The 22,924-nt window shown below is 38.7% G+C and overlaps 1 protein-coding gene across 1 annotated transcript in view; it reads left to right on the forward strand.

Moving 5' to 3' along the window:
• LOC145772879 (CCR4-NOT transcription complex subunit 7-like) overlaps positions 1 to 22,924 on the forward strand; it is a 65,453-nt gene that overhangs the window by 32,688 nt on the left and 9,841 nt on the right. Inside the window, exons 3-4 of the mRNA XM_082584763.1 lie at positions 12,001 to 12,162; positions 21,888 to 22,032. Of these exons, the coding sequence (XP_082440889.1) occupies positions 12,001 to 12,162; positions 21,888 to 22,032 (307 nt within the window). The remainder of the gene's footprint in view (positions 1 to 12,000; positions 12,163 to 21,887; positions 22,033 to 22,924) is intronic.

Raw genomic sequence — 22,924 nt, forward strand, 5'->3', positions numbered from 1 at the left:
GCTGCTCAGACCGGACACGTTTGTCCGCCGTCAACAAAAACGAATTTCTAGGCCTGATATCTCACACTGCACCAACAATTACCTCCAGTCCATGGAGTTTGCCACTCAATGAAGAACACAATGTTTTGGTGCTTACTAGGCCTACTTGCTCTTGAAATTGGTTCATGAAGTAGGCTTAAGTGGCACCTTAAGCTGATTCTCTGCTTCTGGTCGATAATGAGATTTAAAACGCGCCGAGGCTGCACCACCAGCCTTCAATACAGTAGTGCGGCTATGGCAGTGGCTTCATTGTTTGACATCGAAAGATGATCAGGTATGGTGCAAATGTTTTCATTCCAATCTCTGAGTTTCCTTTCTTCATATCGTAGTGTCTCAGACACTGATACTGCCAAAGTTTCTAAAGCCTGACCTGGCTTTCAACCTAATATATCTTCCAAAAGTTTGCCACCCAATAAAGAACACAATGCTTTCATGCTTGCTCCTCTCCAAATTGGTTCATGTGTGTTCGATTGGAGCGTTGCCTTAAACTGATTTGCTTTCTTCTTGCGGTCAATGTTGAGATTTGAAATTTGTCAAGGTTTTACCACCAGCCTTCAATACAGCAGCGACTGTGGCAGTGGTTTGATTGTCTGGCATACATAGGTTTGATTCATAGACGCCGACTTTTCAAAAAACCTTGGGGGGGGCGAGAAAGGTGATGACGTCATAACCAATAACCATAACTCTAATTTACTCAATTAAAATAGTCTTTGATTAAGCTTACTGTCTGGTTTATATTGACGCCTAGATCGCAAACCAAATTTATAAGAACCGCTGCTTGAAACGATTATTTTTATGCATGCAGTATGCCAAGTCGTAAAAATTTTGATAGGCCTGCAAGTTTGCAGGTCGCAAGTTTGTTTAACAAATTTAGTCCGCAGATATGGGCTACTTCAATCCCATACAGAGCTGGTGGGAGACAGTTTAGTCGACTCACCGATGCAGCAGAAGGAGGGCTTGAAGTGATAATCCGTACAAACAATAATCCAAATAATAATAAGTCGCAACAGTCATACGGCAATTGATTCTACTAGTGCATCTTATTCAAATAGAATAGAACACAAAATTTACAATTTTGATAGGCCTACTGTTAGCTCATAATTGGAGCTGTTGGAAAACAAGCCGATTCATTTCTTTTTCGTGCGAGTGAATAGCAACCAAGGCTTTGGAGCCGGAGCGCCAGAGCAGTGCATTTTCGGAGCAGGAGCCAGTTATTTGAAAAATAGCTCCGGCTCCGATGTATTTCATAAGATGCTACTACTATTGGCTGAATTCATATAATTTAACAGCAATCCTGGACAAAATTAAGAAATTATTGGTGTAATCAGACGTCGAATTAACAAATATATAATATTTGTTTTGAAACGCAGTTCCGCATGACATTTTGATGTAAGTACCACGGCCACCTGGAAATGCGGCCTTATTTGCCACATTTTGCAGATTTTGATTACAGCTACGGTACTGCTAGTGTTTGACATTTTCTAAGATTTTTTTTTGCATTTTGGTGTCTCCTAATGATATAAAAGCTTTCTGTGACCTTGGAGAGGCAATAGCAAATGAGAAAAAGTAAGTTGAAAAACGCTGAATCAGACTGTTATTGAAAAACTAACAAATCAAATGTTCTTTGTTTTTCAACATGTGAGGATGTTAAAACCTATTGTGTCATCTGGGGAAAACAGTAAAGAAAGCGTAAAAATCTAATTTTTAGAAAAATTTATTTAACAATTTGCCCAACGCTAGCAAAATCTGGAAATTTCTGCAAAATGTGACAAATCAGGTCGTATCTTTAGGTAGCCATGTAAGCATAGGCGCCTAACTATTTTTTCGGCCGTGGGGGTGAAAGCGTGTTTCATCAGCAGCAACGTAAATTCAGGAAAATGTCACGCAGATGGATGACACCATTATGTCGTCACAATAGGATTGCTTTTATTGCCACACTCGGAGTTATCGCTACGTTCGACCTACCCTTAATTATTATAAACAAAACTCGACCAATTCGGTTCAGCAAACACATGCCATGCGTCTGCGTTGGCTAGCGGTTGATGGACTGCGACTCTTTAAGCAAAGCACAACATAAAGTTTAGCAACGAACTAGATTTATTGGCATAAAGCAAGAGACGAAAAGGTTTACTAAAAGGTATACTGTAAATGGAATGACAATGTTTTGAAAATGGAATACAAATAGGCTACTAACTTAATCAATGATCATACGCTTGAAAATATACCTGCTGAAAGTAAAATCATTCATGTTTACATCAATTCAACAGCACGTCACCTTGAATAAATTTAAAAGTTGCTGACATCCATGAACACTAAACAGCCCTTGAGAAATAGTTACGGAGACGTTTGATTGAGTTTTCGACTTGACATTGCTCCCTTTTCACTACAATATCGCAACTTATGACTGACCTGCTTTCAATTCGCGGTGAAACGCCCGTTTTCGTGTTGCAGATGAAACAAAAGATGCACATATTCCCGCCTTTGATCGAGTTTTTATGGCAACGGTCGTGTGTGCGCCTGCAGTTTGCGCAAGTCCGTTGTTGTGTTGATTATGCCGCGTATGCGCAATGCGGATTGTACCAGCCCTTGTTGCGTTGGTTAGTGGTTACCTCGGGCCGAGACTTCAAGTTCATTTTCACAGGGAGTGATTCACTGCCGCGACAATTCACTGCAAAGGTTTCGACTTTCGAAAGCGACATCGAGTCTGTTTGCAAGCGCATAAAGCTAAACGCATGCTCCGTCTACGTAGCAAATTATGTTGTTTTTGGGTGCATTCAACATCTGATGACATTGAATCGACACAAAATGGTAGATTTTTGCTATGTCCCAGGCAGCAAAATCAGTCATTTTTACATTGATTCAACGTCTACAGACGTCATTGATTCAACGTCTACAGACGTTAAATCAATGTAAAAATGACAGATTTTGTTGTCTGGTGTGGGATGTAGCATCCTACTCGTTCTAGTGGCAGGCCCTCGAAATTAGCTTCCATCTACAACAGCAAAAACACTGCCGTCGCCAAATCAACAAACCTTGAATTGCGGCGGCAGTTGCCGTATGCTTTAATCAAACGAAAAAGTATTTAAAAAAGTATTACAAAATTGGATAAATGGTTCTTCGGTAGTAAAGAAAACTAATGCTTCCGATCATATGGCATCGCGCGTTCATGAACGGGCAGTGTTGCGTCTTCAAGTATTCCAGTGGTAATGCGTCAACCTCATCCTCCGATACAGCATCTGATGATTTCGATTCTGACTAGTTCTTTATCCAACAGACTTTGTGTTGCTCGCAGTATCCCAATTGTGCCGAAATTCTGTTAGCTTATACGTAAATCGAGGCAATCTTCTCGCAGAGAGCTATTAATTTGTTACCGGTATCTGGTTGAGCAATTAACATTATTTCATGATATTTCAAAGTCGCTAGATGTCGAATTAATGTAAAACAAACGTAAATTTCTTATTGGGCATTGTTGTAACGCAATATTACCCGCCGGGAAAATTAAATCGATTTGTGTTGACTCGAACATTGAATCAACCCAAAATTAACTTAGCCTACTTTTCCCCCGGTAAGTTATTTAATGTGAGTTACCGCAACAGCGTTGCTCGCTTTATCGCTACTTTTGATATTATCACATCATAACAAATCAAACAGTGCGGTCGTGATAGACTACTCCGTAGAATTTTGACGCGAATTTTTTGTTAAAGAATATCTTTCTCACTGGCGCCAAACAGTGGATTGGATTATTATATGCGTCGCTTAGTTAATACGGTTATGCGCCTACAACAGACAGAGAAACAAGCCAAGTAGATTGAACCTGAACACGGTCTTGAATTCTGTTAGTTTATTGTGGCAGAAAGGTTGCAAGATCAGAAGGTCACAAAGTCACAGGATCACAAGTTGCAGGTCGCAAGTTTAGCCACAAGTTTGCAGGTCGCAAGTTTAGCCACAAGTTTGCAGGTCGCAAGTTTATGGGGTTGCAGGTCGCAAGTTCAGCCACAAGTTTGCAGGTCGCAAGTTTGTTTTACAAATTTAGTCCGCAGATATGGGCTACTTCAATCCTATACAGAGCTGATGGGGGACAGTTTAGTCGACTCACCGATGCAGCAGAAGCAGGGCTTGAAGTGATAATCCGTACAAACAATAATCCAAATAATAATAAGTCGCAACAGTCATACGGCAATTGATTCTACTAGTGCATCTTATTCAAATAGAATAGAACACAAAATTTACAATTAGTAAATGGTCAAGAAATATTTAACATAAAGTTTCTCAATTTATGCTTAAGAATTAACATTAAACAGCTCGTTTACAGAATGCAGCTAGTACAAACTCAAAGAGAATTGCTCGTCTATGCTTTCACAAGTAAACAGACTTCGCCTTGCTAAGCTTTTATGCTGAATGCAGCAAAACACAGAGAAGATGTGTTATATAAAGACAACGAGGAGAAAAAATAGCTTCAATAATATGCCTTGGTTAAAGCAAGCAAGCAGATAACAATCGTTCGCCAACGTTGATACAACATCTTTCAAGATGCGGCGAAAGGCTTCGAAGAAATAACGCGCTTAGCCAATATTTATAGTCACATACAGACCCACGGCATTTATACGTTGAATTAACGTTGGCCATGCTATGCCAACATTTAAATGGATGATGAAAAACACCGATTAATTTTCAGCCCACAAGATGACATAAATTGTTTTTTAGAGCAATAGAAGGTAAAAATAGTGCTTTAAAACAACACACCACAGATACTCTGGTGCCGTTTCATGAGTCAATCCCTTGCAAACTTCAGTTTCTCGTCTAAAAACTGACAGCAATTTTTAAACTTGTTTTTTAAAACGAATAAAGAATTGCTAAAAATGTAATTGTTTTCGTACAATTCGATAGATCACCAACTCCGTGGAAAGAGATATAAGGATTTAAGTAGACACAAGCATTATCTCTGTAAAAGTAACGTAATAATTCCATCAACACACAAACATGATTGACGCTTCAGAGATTTTCTTAAAACAACAAAGAATTGCTTGTTCGGCTGATACATAGACTACTTGACATGATATTCATGTCAATTATAAAATTAACACTACTCTAGTATATTTTTCGCTTCTCCTTTTACATGTTTTAGTACAATTTTTTTGTAATAAACGTTCACAGCAATTGCCGAGGCAATTTCAACCTTTGCCGTTTGGCCTCGGCAACGTTTTTGCTAAGTAAAAATATGCTAATTTCAAACACTGCGCGAGTGTTCACAGCAAGTAAAATAGTCCGAGGTGAGGTCTTGGTGCGATGTTTCTTTTGATTAAACTCCCGCTGCGAGTAAATAACACAGGGAGAAATTTTGAACAATTTGTGTCCTAATTAAGTGTTCATTTTGCGACGGCATTTTTATTGCCGTAGCAGAATGGCCATTATGACGTTTGCGGCAGCATTTACCACAGCAATTGCCGCGTGCCGCCGCTAATTTCGAGGACTGTAGTGATTATCGCGAAGCTGTTGCGGTTTGCATTCAAAAAATGTTGTCCTGCTGCCGATCGCTAGTTCATCTATTGTTTTATGTATCAATACAGCATAAAAAGTTGCCCCCACACAGAAATATGCGTGGGGGCCAGGCCCCCACGGCTTAAGCGCCTATGCATGTAAGTACCTTAAGTTTCATAAAGTTGTGCCATTTTTTAGAAACAGTCGACTGCAAGCAATTTTAAGCTTTAGAAATTAAATTGATATGTTGCCATTATTTTAATGAAAGCGCTTTTCGGAGCCTGGAGCGGAGCAGTGGTATCAATAAGCTCCGGAGCTGGAGCTAATTTATGATAGAAGAGAGCTCCGGAGCTGGAGCAACTTAATATTTCCGCCTGCTCCAAAGCCCTGATAGCAACGATCAAGACAGTGAGGTTATCGAAATAAAACGCAAAGAAAACTATGATCTCAAGCAGAGTGGAAACCCGCCATCAGTTTTATTAACCTCGTTTTGCTAATTAGCTACCTTCAAAGTTTTAACAGCGAAGTGTTTTCTCTTCTGTTTTTTTTATCAAAAGTCTTTATAGTCTTTTATCGAATACGGTAGTGCAAGAGTGTATGAGATGTAGCCTATACATTTTCACAATATATACATCAATACAGTGCTTATTGCAAAGCAAAACACGGATGACAGTTTTGAAAAATGCATTATTTCTTTAAGCTGTATTCACGTAATTGTTCATTGTGTCGTAGTTTCAACTTGATAAAGTTTTCTAAAACGATTTCATGTTTGAATGCATAAAAACTCTAAACTATCGGACGTTTGGATAAATCGTGAAATGAGAATAAACAATTAAACATTCAACCTCGCATTCACTTTTTCGCTACTTCGCGTTTCGACTTTGATGTTGCTCCTCACTCTCGGGGAGATAAGCAGTGTGTGACTGTGAGCGTGCGTGCCCTACGCATCTCAGTAGTAATTTACGTTCTAGAGAATGCCCTGCTATCAGCTGCTGTTTTGCAGGCAAGAGTAATGTAGGCTGTTTTTTGCTTTCGACATTCTTTCGTGCAAGTTCGTTTAAATGATCTAAATCTCTTTCGCAAAGTATTTTATCTTTAAAATATCACTTGTAATAGCCATTTTTGTTGCCCCTCAACCATACATCTACGGGGGCGCCCCCCAGCCCCCCCGTAAGGGCGCGTATGGTTTGATTGTCTGACATCGAAAGACGATCAGCTGTGGTGCAAACTTTTCTGTTGGCGATTGGATACTTGCTTTTGGGAATGCCATTACAATTGTTTCTGAACTAGTTGATGGCTTGCAGTCAGTTTATTTATTTGTCACAAACACAAACATGAAAAGAATACAAAATATGCAATAATCTGCTGTGTGTCATATGATGAGGAGACTGCGAAAAGACCAAGCGGTCATCTAGTCAGCAGCCACCTCAAGCTAGGTGATGTAGGTCTAAATAACATGATACACAATAAATACACAAACAATCATACAAAAAATCAAGCATTTGCTGATATAGATACACATGTTTTTATTAGGCAAAAAAAAAACTAAGCAGGTTTACTACCGTGCTAGGCAACTGCATGAATTAATTGTGGAGTTTAAGAGATATCAATTGACAAGTTTAATCAGTAAAAAATCAAAAGTAACGTATACCAAAGAGGTGAGCATTGAGCAAATAGAATAATGTAATTATATATAGACAAAACAGTTATTATTTATACAGTGTCGTTTAAATCAAGAAGGTAGCTTTTAAATTTTCTTTTAAAAGAAGTTGGAGAAAGACCTTTGAGATCACCTGGAACCTCATGCCATATTTTAGGACCCCTGATTAACATCTGCTTTTTACCCAATTCAGTACGCACCCTTGATACAAAATAGTTACTACTGGATGATTGGCGAGTATTGTGTGAGAGTTGCATTCTATAACATTCTTGTCATCATGGCAGTTATCAGTCAAATCTCTATCTGTCTTGTCTTACAGAGTAATAAACTATTCTCATACTCTCTAGTAGACCATTATAGCGCAAGTGTAAATTTCAAATGACGTTATCATGACTTTTATGATGAAATTTTGATGTCATTGTCAAAAATAAATATGAGATCTCTTTATGTCAGACCAGACCCATCAAAAAATTTCAAAAGATGTGTATAGGTTGCTTGAAATAAGCAAAATGCTTTTTCACAACTAGTGATGCTAAGTGATGCTTCTTAATATTTTTATTCCCACCACACTTCTCAAAATGATGCCAAATATCCAAAAATTGATTTTCAATTGTGAGTGATCAGTAAAGCATTCCGAAGAAGAAGAAGTAATGCATTAGATGAAAATATTTTGAATTGAAATAAAGACTTCTGTCATTATCATGGCTGAACAGGTCAAAAATTGGTGATTTTGGCAAAAATGGAAGTGTTTAGGCCTCTGGATGTTTAGGTTTAGGGTATCCCATCATCTTGGAACAAAATGGTTGTTATTTTTAGATTTTTCATCAAAATCATGAGAAACAATGTAAAAGGCTTAAAAATTTAAAAGATTTTGAACAGGTCTAGTGCCAGTTGTTTAACCGTTTGTCCTTTAGGGTCGGTGGAGGCTTTCTACATTTCAAAGCAATATCATTAAAAGCTTATGCGATCAACATCTTTGAAATCTTTTGAGTTTTGACTTTTCCTAAAAATTATTCAGATATGTCTTTCGCTTTAAATGACGTTTCTATTGTCTGTATAGTATACTCTATGATATACTTTTACAGATATGACATGATTTTCCTAACATCCCATTTCTTTGTTTTTAAATTATAGGGGTTAATAGGAGTACTGACCACCGTCTGGCACCAGAAAAATTCTAAAAAGTTTTTTTCAGGACCATCCTACTGTAAATGTGTCACATGGCCTATCCAGGATTGCAGCATTTTTCTTTACGGTCTGCATACAGTTTTTATTAACTAACTTATATGACCTTTGGCATGGAGCTTCAGCGTGCATGAAATTATTGCGATCATGCACCTTCACAGGCATCAACAACTACTTTACAGTTTTTTGTCTTTTGTTCCCGTCTTGCCAGGGGTGGACATGAAACAATATGAAAGAACAATAAGGTTGTCTATGCTAGGTCTTAAACTGTAAGCCTGTCAGGCAATAATCCAAAGAATGTCTGCATTAAAAGTGGTTTGTTAATTTTCTTTTAATTTTTTGATAATTTTCTATGTATTGTGTAGAGATGTACCGATATATTGGTATCGGTGATATCGGCCATTTTTTAGTATCGGTATCGGCAAAATTTGGCTGATACTAAACACCTAAAAAAGGCGTTTGCTGCGGATTTTCTACAGAAGCAAAGATTTAAATTTTTTAAAGTAGTAACTAACCTCACATTGATGTAGAAAAATAACAACCTGTTCAAATTTTTGATACGTCACACTCCCATGACTTTTTGTGCGCACGTTTTAACATTGGTTGCTTACAGTGATTCTTTCACTTAAACAAAACGTTTTGTTTCAGCAGTTTTGCGTTGTTCGATTCTTAAGTTGTGTAAGGAGACTCAATTTTCTTATATTTATCATTTGTGTTTCTTTTTTACTCTCAGCAGAGTATAAAACTTGTAAAAGTGTTTCATCCACACAACATCATGAATTAAATTATTATATCTCAAATCGGCATAATGACGTGACATCATCTAAACGTAATAGAAATAGTGAAGAACAAGTATCACTATAAAAAAAAATACAAAAGTGTAACGCAAATAGGCAACATCAAAAAACATAGATGTTCTTTGACTTGTCAGCAACAAGTGGTGATAGCTGTGGCTGCCTGTGGGAGTTCGTTGCGCAGCCTGCTTACTCTGACATTGTTTAAGCTTGATGAGTTTATTACAACGAAAGGTTGAAATTAAATCACAAACTGATAGAACCAGCTTACTCAAAAACAACCAAGTTACATGGGTTTTTTAAACGTTTAGCAACGTAAAAACGATGCAAAATTATACATTTTTGCTACCTGGGTAGTCTTGGCCTGGCAAAAGCTTCTCAACCAAACGACATGCGCCCTTAAGGGTAGGACCTTTGACATACTGATATCCAATTGAACAAACCCGAACCATCAGATGTTAGGTTGTCCGTCCAATTGTGACCATTTCAGCATTTAGCCAGAGAGTTGATTATTACTTTAAACTTTTTTTGGTAATTATACAACAAACGAGAGCAATAGCAGTGGTGGGAAGTTGCATTTTTCCTTTGTTCCGAGAAACGCAACCTTGATGACGTCATGGACAGCATAGCTTCTGATTGGTTGATGGTTTGTGGTTCAATGGGATATCAGTATGTCAATGTGCCTACCGCCCTTAGGTTGCACATTACTTGTCGAATAGTGTTTGTACGACTACACAAATGACTTGGTTTACATTTTACATCTTATTATCAATTATGATAGCCTATTTGGAGAGTTTGAGCAAACCCTTTATAAATTTTTCAGACACCCCAATCATGATGTAATGTTTTTTCCCTTATACCCTAGTCCTCAATCACGGTGGCCTTTCATTACTAAAACCTACTATTATGACACAACAATGAGTTAGGATTAGATTCTTGAATTTTCAAGTGCCAAGGACTTCCAAATCCGTCCATTGTCACTCATAATGAGTGACTGCAAACTACAAACAACTTGCAAACTGGAATGACATGGAGAATATTATAGTTGTAGGATTAAATTACTTAGTCCCAACGTCTTATCCCTTCCTAATTATTATAAACTTTAAAAACCGGTAATTTCCGCTGGAGGCAACTGCCTGACCGAGTGCCACGAGCCCACCATACTAGTTGTTTGAAAGATTATTCGACTGTACTGTACACCAGTGAGAAGAGTATCAATCTTGCCGATTGCCCTGGACAGAGTGATTACAACGGGTCCAACATGAGCGGAAAATGTAACGGAGTAGGCCTACAAGGCACTTGTCAAAAAAAAAATGGTGCCATTGCAGAATATATGTTCCGTGCTATGCTCATTCGTTGAATTTAGTTGGTGTATGCGCTGCACAATCGTGCCCAGAAACAATTCAGTTCTTTGACTTCTTTGAAAATATCTATGTAGGCTATTCTTTGCTGCTTCAACACACCGGTGGTCCGTTCTGGAGTGTTCAGGTGGTGGAGTGCTAAAGAAGCTCTCTGAAACATGATGGTCCGGAAGAGCTGATGTCATTAACGTAATTAAAGAACGTTTTCTTTTCAAAAAGGAGGCACTGGAGAAACTTGCAAATGACCAAGTGCAAAAGGCAGAATGTCGACAGCAGGCAAATGGACTCCTCGAGAAAATGGAGTTGCTCGAAATTGGAATCTTAGTGATTTTTTGAAATAGCTACCCGATTGCTTCCAGAAAAGTCAAGCCTCTCTTCAAACATAGCGGCAAAATCTCAACATTGCTTCAGCGTTGTGTGCCTCTTTGGCAGGATCCTTATAGTGTTTCAGAGAACAATTCGCTTAAGTTTGAGTCAGAGGCACAGAAGCTGACTCAAGTGCCAGGTTACCGACCAACAAGCACAAGAAGAATTGTCCAAAATCGAACGCACGATGAGAATGTAGGCAGTGGCCGTTCAGTTTCAGATGCAATGGATATCAACCAAAGACAGATTCCCGGTGGAAGTTTTCCTTGCGGTATTGGACAGCCTACAATCTGCGCTGGAGCAACGTATCAAGGCATACACCAATTCGTAAAGCACATTGCTATTGATTGCTCCTCTCCAGAACTCAACTATTTCACTTCGATTAAAGAAAACAATATTGACACCACGTTTCCTAACATTGACAATTTGTTATGCATTTATCTATGTATGATGGTAACTAATTGTACTAGAGAGAGATCATTTTCAAAATTAAAGTTGATTAAAACTAGCCTATCTGCGAAACACGATGGGGCATGAGCGGCTACACTATAATCACAAAATATCAAATCTATAAAATATTCAATTACTTCCCAGTCATTATCTGTACACCAAATCAATCTGCTACAGGCCCGCACTTGGTTAATCCGGCACTGATGCCACGGCTTGTGTTTTAGCACAAAATCTTGTAGTTTTACTTTTGATCTTGTGCTCTTGTGCTTTAAATTTAACCTTATTTGCATAAAACTAATAAAAAAAGCTTTGAGTTGGCATATTATGCCAATTCAAAGCTTTTTTTAATAGTTTTATGCAAATAAGGTAAAACTTAGCATTTGGTATAATTAGCCTACTTGCAAATACCAAAATTGCTTCTTTTTGTAACATTAAAGTATCGGCCAAAATATCGGTATCGGCCTAAAAAAGTGATATTGGTATCGGCCAAAATAGTGGTATCGGTACATCTCTAGTAGGCTATCATGGCTGTATCATGGTAACAAATGTTTTTTCCCAAACAAAACTGTTTTAAATTGGTTCGTTCATCATCATCACCGCACTTAATTACTGTAGTTTTTGACTACTGGTACTTGTATGCAATATTATTATTTATTTTCAACACTAGTGAGGACATGTATGCTCAAGACTCCATTGATCTTCTACAAAGTTCCGGCATTAAGTTTCGTGAACATGAAACCGATGGAATTGAACCCTTGTACTTTGCGGAGTTACTCATGACATCTGGAGTTGTGTTGATGGAAAATGTGAAATGGGTCTCATTCCACAGGTATAATGCAGTTGCTGATGGTTAATAATTTTATGGATGTTGCTATTTTGTTTTTGACACAATCAATGTGCGAGGTCTCGTGACGGGCTGCTTTGTATCTTTACCGAACGTGCTGTTTTGATTGTGGAATTCTTGAGCGATATGTTATTATCGGTTATATACTGTCCTGTAGTAACCCCTGATTGCGAAATCTTTATTATGTGACGTATTTCAAGAACATTCTACTGCTACGTGCAAACTTGCTTCTTTAACTTGCTTTATGTGTAGTACAACTTAACAGAACAATGAGTTCTGTCACATTACGTAACCTTCTCGAAGTTACTAGACCAAACAACCTGCTATAAATAGTGGTGTAATTTGCGTAAATGATTTATTATGATTATTATGAGTTGCAGATTGTTGTTGTTGTGGTAGTGGGTAATAGATGCAGAGATTATTGCCGATTGAGAGTTGAAGTAATTGAATACGAGTAGATGAGAATTGGTGGTTATATAAATTGTGATCGAAATTAGAGTTACATGAGAAGCTGTGTTGAGCCATTCGTTAAAGACTTAAAGTTCTTCAAGAATTTTCCTTATCATTTTATTAGTAGAACTTTCTGACCATTTGATTGACTGCTATTCGGTTATATCCCATTAAACTACGTTATTGAACCTTTCCAAGTCTCTTTCCTGGTAAGAGATAGAAAGAAATCGTGACAGTTTTAAAATGAAATTTTGACATGAACACTAGGGTCACTGACAGTATATATAACATCTTGTATGACATCACAACCTCACATTCTGGTATCATTCAGTGAACTTTTGTTTCAAAACAAAAGATTCACCCTTGTTTTAACGTTGTTTCAAAAAATCTCACCCGGGGATCAAATATTCATATCATGCCTAATTTTGAGTGTATTATGTTGTTTTTTGCATTTATGTACACTGTACAGTAGTAAAAAAAAACACACTTGAGGACATTTAATTTGCAAACATATTTACTTTAACTTGAGATGAAACTTAGCCACACTTGGGATGAAATATCTTAGATAAGGGACGTAACCACTGGGGGGGGGGCTTAGGAGAGTCATTGCCCCCTCAAATGTTTTTTTAAATACAGTCAAAGTTTGTTAACTCAAAGTTAAAGAGACCGACCAAATTGCTTCGATTTATGCGTAGTTCTAAAAACACACGTTGCAATGACGCAACAACAAGTATTGTACAGTGTTGCTGGTGGATATGGCAGTACTTCGGAAGTCGGAACGCAGTTGAAAAATCATGTCATTTGCAAGCAATCCTATGATTAAAAAGTCCAATGCGTAACTGGCTGGTGGTGACTGGTGATGGGCAAATTCCGATATTTTTGTCAATTGTGACACTTTTACTCTTGGCTGGTGATATGTGTTCTTCATACTTGGAGACGGTCTCATGCTTAGCGAGCCTCCGCGCATCTCTACCTTCTGCAAGGTTAATCCAATGTTGAATGTTTAAGTTGCATAATTTCAGTGTTTTTTAGAGTGTCTTTAAAGTGCTTCCTACGTGCACCAACATTGCAGTGGCTTGTAGAAAGCTCTCTTTATAAGGTGATCTTGTGGGACTGGGTAGTCTGTGACTGTCCATCTTTGAAACTTGGTTGACCCAACGTAGCCTTTTAAAAGACATAATTCAATGCGAGAGATCGATGCCTGTTGAAGGACTTCAGTGTCTGGGACATGTTTGCTCCAGTGAATGTTCAGAATAAATTTGAGGCAACGCTGGTAAAACGTTTCAGGAGTCATGCATGCTGGCAATATATTACCCAGCATTCTGATCCATAGAGGAGAGATGTTAAAACGACTGCCTCATATACCGTCGCTTTTGTTTCCTTTTCTACGTCATGACTGTTCCAAGTTCTGAAGGCAGAGTTTGCTTTGGCCACTCTGCACTCTATTTCCATATCAATCTTGGCATCTGAAGATATGGTGCATCCTAGGTATGGAAACTGCTTCACTACCGGTACATTGAGCTCCGATTGGTCGACAAAGACGTGAGGAATTGAGGATGGAAGAATACTTCCTGAGGTGCAAGCTCATGTAGTTCTTCCGTCTTTTTTAGGCTAATCAATAACTCGAACATTTTGGCAGCTTCTGCAAAACAAGAAGTTAATCGTTGCAGTGTGTCTTCTGTGTGTGCAAGCAAGACTGCATCATCAGCTAACAGCAATTCATGGATGTTGTGTTTTTGTACATGCTCTAAGACGCCGAAGGTCGAACAGAGAGCCATCAGTACGGTAGTGTATGTAGATGCCATTCTCATTTGAAAGACGTTTAAAAGCTTCTTGGAGCATTGGAGTTAAGAAGATGCTAAAAATAATATTGGTGCTAAACACCATTTGATATGTTAAAACATGCAAATACAGTAGATCATTGCCATGTTGTTTGCTTTGATTGTTTCGTCTAACGTGATGACATTGTCCAGCTCAGTTCTAATTAGAATACGACAGATAACTGTGTCCTCAAACTATGCGATCGGTATTAAACAGGGATTGGAAGTGTTCTGACCATCAATTCAGAATGGATGTTTTATCTGTTATCAGGGGTGACCATCGGAACTACACAAAGAGCTGAGGGTTTGGCTAGATGGGCCATGTACAAATTTTAACATGGTGTAGAACTGTTTGATGTTTCCAGTGTTAGCTGACAGTTCTATTTTCTTTGCCTAGTTTGTCCACCAAATATTTTTTATTTTTTTGTGTTTGCTTTGAAGTTTGCCACACCATGAGCAGAAGGTTGCTTCCTTTATGGAGCAAGTTGGTTTGAATAAATGTGCTAGGTATGCAGATCTTTTCTTTGTTAATAACATTTTGATGAAGTGATTGTTTTTGTCAAACCAGTCTTGGTTCTTTTTAGAGGTAAATCCAAGTATTTATTCATAATATGACTGTTGCACAAATGCACATTGCACACCTGTCTTTAAATGTTTCCAAAAGTGGTCAGGAGATGATAAAGTGAGAGGAAGTTTGGGTTCTGCAAACTTTGATTGCAAACTCTCTTGAAATTTTGCATTTAATATAGTTGATTGCAACCTGCTAATGTTGTATTTTTTTCTTGGGAAGTTTTCTTGAGATGGAGCTTTGGTTTACAGCGAACTAGACAGTGATCAGTGTAACATTCTGCACTAGGCATTACACGTGTGTGTAAAACGGGTCTGCTACTATTCGGTGAGTCCGATTCGGTGAGTTCCTAACCTCTAACCCCTAACCATAACTCCTAACCCCTAACCTTAAAACGGCAATGATAATTAGGCTACGGTACCCGATAATTAAAAAAAAAAATTGAAAAAATCCGCCGTTAAGGGATTGGACTCACCGAAACGGGCCATTCCGGTGTAAAACATCCCTATGATCACATTGACACACAAGGAAGTAGTCAATGAGATGGCAGTGTGGATCCAAGTTGTCTTTATCCTGTCTTTCTGCTGGAACAAAGTCATTGTTATGGTGAGTTGGTGTTCAGCACAGAACTCCCATAACAAACAACATCCATTATCATTGGATTACTGTCTTCGAAATTAGCTTTGGCAATTGCCGAGGTGATTGCCGACGCAGATGCATGAACGGCGCATTAGAGTTGGCAATAAAAATGCCGAGGCCACACGAGCGGTTGTAACGTTGGGGTTGCGGTTAGACATTTCTCCCAGTCGTTATGCCACAGCCATTGATTTGATGTCGGTTGCATAGCCGAGTGGTGAGAGCACTGGAACGGCAATCGAAAGGGCGCCGGTTCGACACCGCTCATGAGCATGCGACTGTGTCTTTGGCAAGACACTTAAAGGCATGCCTGAAGGACTGAAGGTGGACATGAAGATTGGCTTCCTTGCCTTCCCGTCCACTTAATCTAAATCTTCAACCACCAGGTGTAAACCTGGATACGACAAACAAAATTGATTTGATCCTTAATCAACACCCTGATGGAGCTCTGCGAAAGAGGCGTGTAGATGGGTGTCAAAGCACGAATGCAGAAAAACGTGGACGCTTCATTACGAACGGCGAAGACAGTGTAGATTTACAACTAAGCGATGAACCTCTTGATGTGTCTGATTCCATTGATGACGTGACAACCTCACCCTCCGATGATTCTGACAACTAGTTCTTTATCAAACAAACTTTGTGTTGCTTGCAGAATCCCAATACTGTCGAAATTATGTTGGTGTATACGTAAATCGACGCAATCCTTTCGCGGGGAGCTATTAATTTGTTACCGGTACCTGGTTTAGCAATTAACGTTATTTTATGATAATTGAACGTCGCTAGATGTCGAATTAAAGTGAAACAAACGTAAATTTTTCATTGGGCATTGTGTTACGCAATATACCCCGCTGGGAAAATTAAATCGATTTGTGCTGACTCGAGCGTTGAATCAACCCAAAATTAACTTTGTTCCCCCCTCCCCGTGACTTATTTAAGGTGAATTGCCGTAACAGCTGGCGTATCGCGTTGCTTGCTTTATTGCTACTTTTGGTATTATTATATCACAACAAATCAAACAGTGCGATCGTGATAGACTACTCGAGCATATTTTTTGCTTCTCGTTTTACATGTTTTGGTACAATTTTTTTGCAATAAACGTTCACAGCAATTGCCGAGGCAATTCCAACTTTTGCCGTTTGGCCTCGGCAACGTTGCTGAAGTAAAAATATGCTAATTTTGAAGACTGGATTTACCAATATCATGTCCCCCTAATAGCCTTTTGCAATTTTGCATATCTCAGATTCTTGTCCGACTCTTTCATTGAAGTCGTCAAGAATGGTGGGTAAATGTCATCATTGCAACAAATTTAAACTATATACAAAAATATACTTCAAAATAACATAAATTTAATTTGATTTCTACAGGTTACCTTAATTTTATTGCATTTTGCCTCTCTATGATGTCACAAATGTTGTTATCAATCTGCTTGGTTTCTTTTTGGACGTCTTAATTGAGGCTTTTGTGGTGTCTAATGCGGTACACGACAACTGGGCGAGACAAAGTGGGCGATACCCACTTGGGCGAGACCAGGTGGGCAACGAGACAAGTGGGCGACGGACCAGGTGGGCGACGAGTCAAGTGGGCGACGAGCCAAGTGGGCGACGGACCAAGTGGGCCACGAGCCAAGTGGGCGACGGCCAAAGTGGGCGACGGAATCGAAAGTTTAGCCGTTCGGAAAAAATATGACTTTTAATTTAATTTTAAAATACAATGATTGATTTGTGGAAGGGAGGCAATGAGAGTTCTCACGCTGAGTTTCACGAAGCATTGGAAGCAACATTTTCATGATTTTTTGTAGCCTAGTAATACTAATAGCGCTTGCTGTGTGATGTTAATTTGCATTGTGACATCATCTTGACACATTATTTGCAATTTGCGGCGTCAGGGTTTATCGTGAAGCTTAAGAGAAACCCCTCACAAAAGAGACAAACGAATGGCCAAAGAGTGGTTGAAGTCAGTTATGAACGTTCCCTAACCGTTAATCAAAGCTTGTCAGTATAAAATATAATTTTTAATTTAAAATACAATGGTTGATTTGTGGAAGGGAGGCAATGAGAGTTCTCACGCTGAGTTTCACAAAGCATTGGAAGCAACATTTTTATTATTTTTTGTAGTCTAGTAATAGCGCTTGCTGTTTGATGTTAATTTGCATTGTGACATCATCTTGACACATTATTTTGCAATTTGCGGCGTCACGGTTTATCGTGAAGCTTAAGAGAAACCCCTCAGAAAAGAAACAAACGAAAGGTCAAAGAGTGGTAGTAAGAGTAGCCTAATTGTAATCAAAGAGTTAGAGAGGGAAACGCCGCAGAGAGTTGTTGCAGCAAAATTTGATGTGGCACAGGCGCAAATTTCACGGATATGGAAGGCACGGGAAAAGCTCTTGAACAACCATTGTAACAACAACATCGACAAAACTCACCTTCAGCAAGTAGAAGTTGTGTTTTATTTCCAGCAAACACAACTTCTTCTGTCCATCATTTACACCAAGGTATCATCAAGAATTTCAAACATCCTTATCGATGGAGTATGTTGCAAAAACTTCCGGTCACCATCGACGCTGATGAAAACGCTACAGCCACCAACAAAGCACGGGCAATCTGTTTTTTTTTTTCACTGAGACTTTTCGGTCATTTTTCCGAAATTACTTGTAAAAATTCGGTCATTTTTTATTTATTTCGGTCATTTTTTCTGATGAAAATATTTCCTTTCAAGTAGCTGATACAAACCAAAATTTGCACTTCCTGACTCGCTACAACATTAAGTTTCGCTGAGAAACGTTGTCGTGTTTTACCTGAGAAAAGTTGGAACAGACAAACATTTTTTCAACGTTCATCAGCGAAACTCAACCTTGCAACACTTGGCCGAATTGACTATATATTTGTTTGCACATTTTGACCGAATTGGCTATATTTTTTTCGGACATTTTTTTAAAAAATCGGTCAATGACCGAAAAAAAAACAGCGCACAATGAGTGTTCTTGACGCTATAAATCGTATGTGCGCGGAAAATCCAATGTCTCATAGAGACTTGCCATTAACTTACATTTACAATGTTGTATATGTGAAAGTACCAATAAAACTTTAATTTGTATGCTCTAGTCTAGACGCTGCGTAGCCGCATCAGCAGTTTACAGAACACATTGTGACTGACAGTCATTAGGCTACTAGGGCCATTTTGTTTATGACCTAAAAATTGAAAAATATGACTTTAGTTTTAGATATTCTGTCAAAAATTTTATTTTAATGGATTATTTTTAGAGCATCAAATTTATGCTAATCTCCGTAGTTAATGATTCGTATGTAAGTTTTTACATGTATTTTAAACAATAACACACTCGAACAACTAACAAAAACTTCTGTTTCGCTTGAAAATCACTACAAACATTCAAATGTCTAATGCATGTACCTACCAAACTAGCTACTTAGTAGTTACGATCTCACCACTGGCTGACCTAGTGACCTACTAGGCTACTGCAAGTGTTTATAATATTCAGAGACTGGACTGTGTGTTGCAAAATAATGTGTCAAGATGATGTCACAATGCAAATTAACATCAAACAGCAAGCGCTATTACTAGACTATGCTAGACTACAAAAAATAATGAAAATGTTGCTTCCAATGCTTCGTGAAACTCAGCGTGAGAACTCTCATTGCTTCCCTTCCACAAATCAACCATTGTATTTTAAAGTAAAAATTAAAAGTCATATTTTATACTGACAAGCTTTGATAACGGTTAGGGAATGTTCATAACTGACTTCAACCACTCTTTGGCCATTTGTTTGTCTCTTTTGTGAGAGGTTTCTCTTAAGCTTCACGATAAACCCTGATGCCGCAAATTGCAAAATAATGTGACAAGATGATGTCACAATGCAAAGCGCTATTACACAAAAAATAATGAAAATGTTGCTTCTCATGCTTCGTGAAACTCAGCGTGAGAAGTCTCATTGCCTCCCTTCCACAAATCAACCATTGTATTTTAAAGTAAAAATTAAAAGTCATATTTTTTCCGAACGGCTAAACTTTCGATTTTGTCGCCCACTTTGGCCGTCGCCCACTTGGCTCGTCGCCCACTTGGTCCGTCGCCCACTTGGCTCGTCGCCCACCTGGTCCGTCGCCCACCTGGTCCGTCGCCCACTTGTCTCGTCGCCCACCTGGTCTCGCCCAAGTGGGTATCGCCCACTTTGTCTCGCCCACTTGTCGTGTACCGTGTCTAATGGAGGCCTGGAGGGTAAGGTAGAAGTGGTCCCATACTTGATTTTTGTGTCGGGTATGAGACGATAAGGTTCTCATTGTACTTGAAGTCATCACCACTAAGAAGAGTAGGGTGGCTATAGGGATGGGCAATTCAGAATAATTCACTATTCTAGAATTATTCCAGAATACTAAACCGAATCCAGAATCGAATCCAGAATACTGAATCCTATTAACTTCCAGGCTTCAGCAACACAAAAAGTAAAAAATTTCAGACACAAAAGCTACACAATCAAAGTAAATGTTTGTTGCAATGCAACACATTAAGGCATTCTAAATGACTTCCAGCCAAATGGGAGCAGTGTTGCCAGATGATGGAAGCCGCTTGGCAACAAAAAGTAACTAAAATTTCATCAGATATTTAAAACACCCTAAACAAACCCGTAGCCAGCTGAGGGCCAGGGAGGGCATCGCCCCCGCCCGGAAAAAATTCCGCCCCCCCCTCCCTGGCAAAATCCCAACATTCTCGAGCAACATCATCGAGCAACAGCAATTATAATGATTTTGCCCAAAAAAAATTGTCGGCCCCCCCTAAAAAAAATTTCCCCCCCCCTTGCTCTGCGGTCTGGCTACGGCCCTGACCCTAAATAAAGCAATTTCGCTTAAATACAAATAGTTTTTAAGACTTAAGACACTGCCATCATCCATATGCAGAGCTCTTGCAAAACGTTTTCTATACGAGCAGGGATTATTTGCTAAAAAGTTTAAAAAAATTGAAAAAACTTTCTTGAAAAAAATTGAGTAGGAAAAATTTCACCAGATTTCACCAAAAAGTTATCTGGTTCCAAGGTCAAAAAGCTTGGCAATAAAGACCTCTAAATTTCACCAGAATTTTTTAATTTGATATTCTATTTCCCCATCTGGCAACGCTGAACGGGAGCGCAGCTTAGCTTCCGTCAAGCCGCAGTCGAAAAGAATCGCTCGAAAGATGCTGAGGTGTTTCAGAGCCAACTCCTTTAGCAAGGGGCATCTGCTCAATGTTGTTACGCCCACCAGTCAAACTATCGCAGAGTCGCATACGCACGTGGATTGAAAAAAAGCATTGCACGATTGTGCATATTGTAAACAAAGCGTGAAGAAAATTGCGCGCTTAGTTTCTTTGGTTGCTCGTGCGAGCGAGTAACGTAGAGTTGCATGAGCCGTGCGCGCACAACGCGTGCACAATGTTTTTGAAAGTGCGGAACTGCGGATGGTGTCAGTGCAAAGAAAAAAGGGATTAAACCACACTTTTTTCCAGTTCACTGTCTCCAGCTGACAGGTCGCACAAGACTTATGTATATCTTTAAAACCGAATCTTATTACCCGGTTTTATTGCCGTTTTGGATTCGGATAGTTTAGGATCCGAATCCTTCTGGATTCGGTATTCTGAATTGCCCATCCCTAGGTGGCTAGTTCCTTTCTCTCGGCTGCCTTAACTTCAGCAACAACACCCATCCAATTTATTACACTCTTGGTAGAAGTGAGCGGCGTTTTCAACAACCAGCTGATGCCGGGAGTCGAACCAGGTTTGCATAATTGGAAAACCAATGATAATGGAGGGAGCCCTTTGGAATTCAGAGGGTTTTTTTACAGATTGAATTACAGTTACAGTATTTAATATCTTTTCTAATATTACCGATTTATTGCTTTTGCATATTTTTCAGAACCTTCTGATGATAGACCCATATAGATGATAGACCTTCTGACCCTTTTAGGGTAAAACAGGCTGTTGAGGTTTTAGCAAAGTTCTATGTAATAACTATCTTCTTCTTCAATTGCCTTGCCTGAAGTATCTTTGTAATATTCATGAGGTATGTTGAGCCATGATTTGACTAGCACAGGCCATTGCTAGTGCCAGAGCTCCGTTGGCCTACTAGGACTTTGCCCCAGCGTTTCTCGATCCTTACTACGAGGAAGTGGAGTTGGTCTTCAAGGATCAACTGTACTATAAACTGTAGTTTAAACATTTTATGTTCATCCTGTTAAATATTCTTTATGTTTCAGTGGCTATGACTTCGGCTATTTATTGAAGTTGCTGACAAACAATAACCTCCCAACCGACGAAAACACATTCTTCGAGTTACTCAAATTATTTTTCCCAAATATTTATGACGTCAAATACCTGATGAAGAGCTGCAAAACTTTGAAAGTGAGACTTCAGCATGACGTAGCAAGATAAAACTTTCAAACGACATACTTACTTTATATTTATGTCCTTAATTCTGGTTAAAAAGTGTAACGATGTTTTGGCAGCATTAATTTGTTTTGTTGCAGGAATCGCAATGTAAAAATTAACACAGTAAATAATAGATATTTGCTTTGAACCTATGGTTAAACGTTAGGATTTCTGTGTAAATAGGTTTGTTCAACTGTAATTTCAATTTGTGAAGAACAGCAGTCAGTTGGTGACTTAAAAAGGGCTAAGATGAGTATGGCCGAAAATGTTTGTAATTTTGAGTTTGTTTTCTTGTTATTATGTTAAATGCCGTCTGGTTGTTAGGTTTTATTTGTCTGCCATGGACAATGGACATGGAATAACCCATAATGTACATTACTATTTTCCATTAGCAAAGCGCAATTATCATAAATTTGACATCCTTTCATTTATTCAGTTTCTAGTTTTCATTAAGCAAATTTTCCATTCCTGCTCCAGTTATGCACCGCTTATTTGTGTAAACAATATTCTCATCTTGATACATTTAAAATATTTTTGTTGTTTGTACTGTTAAAAGGATGCCCGCATCCCAAGAACTACCCTTTCCCCCTTGTCCACAAAAATTTGCAACCTCCCCTTGGCTGCAGAAGTGCAGATCTTTTATGAACAGCCCCTAATGTAACTTAAGGCATCTAAAATACTGCTTAGCATTTCTTAGGTATGGAACTAGGAAATGTAATAAAGTTTGTTTTATGCTATGACTTTTAATGGAAAACAAATACATACTTTTGTTTTAGCAGCTTGGTGTAGAGCTCATCAAGTTTCCATTTTCAATTGATTTACCTCTATTATCTCAGTACACAGCTCTAGCTTAGTTCCCCTTTCA

Source organism: Aplidium turbinatum, chromosome 6, assembly GCF_918807975.1.
Source record: "Aplidium turbinatum chromosome 6, kaAplTurb1.1, whole genome shotgun sequence".
In the NCBI taxonomy this organism is placed as follows: domain Eukaryota; kingdom Metazoa; phylum Chordata; class Ascidiacea; order Aplousobranchia; family Polyclinidae; genus Aplidium; species Aplidium turbinatum.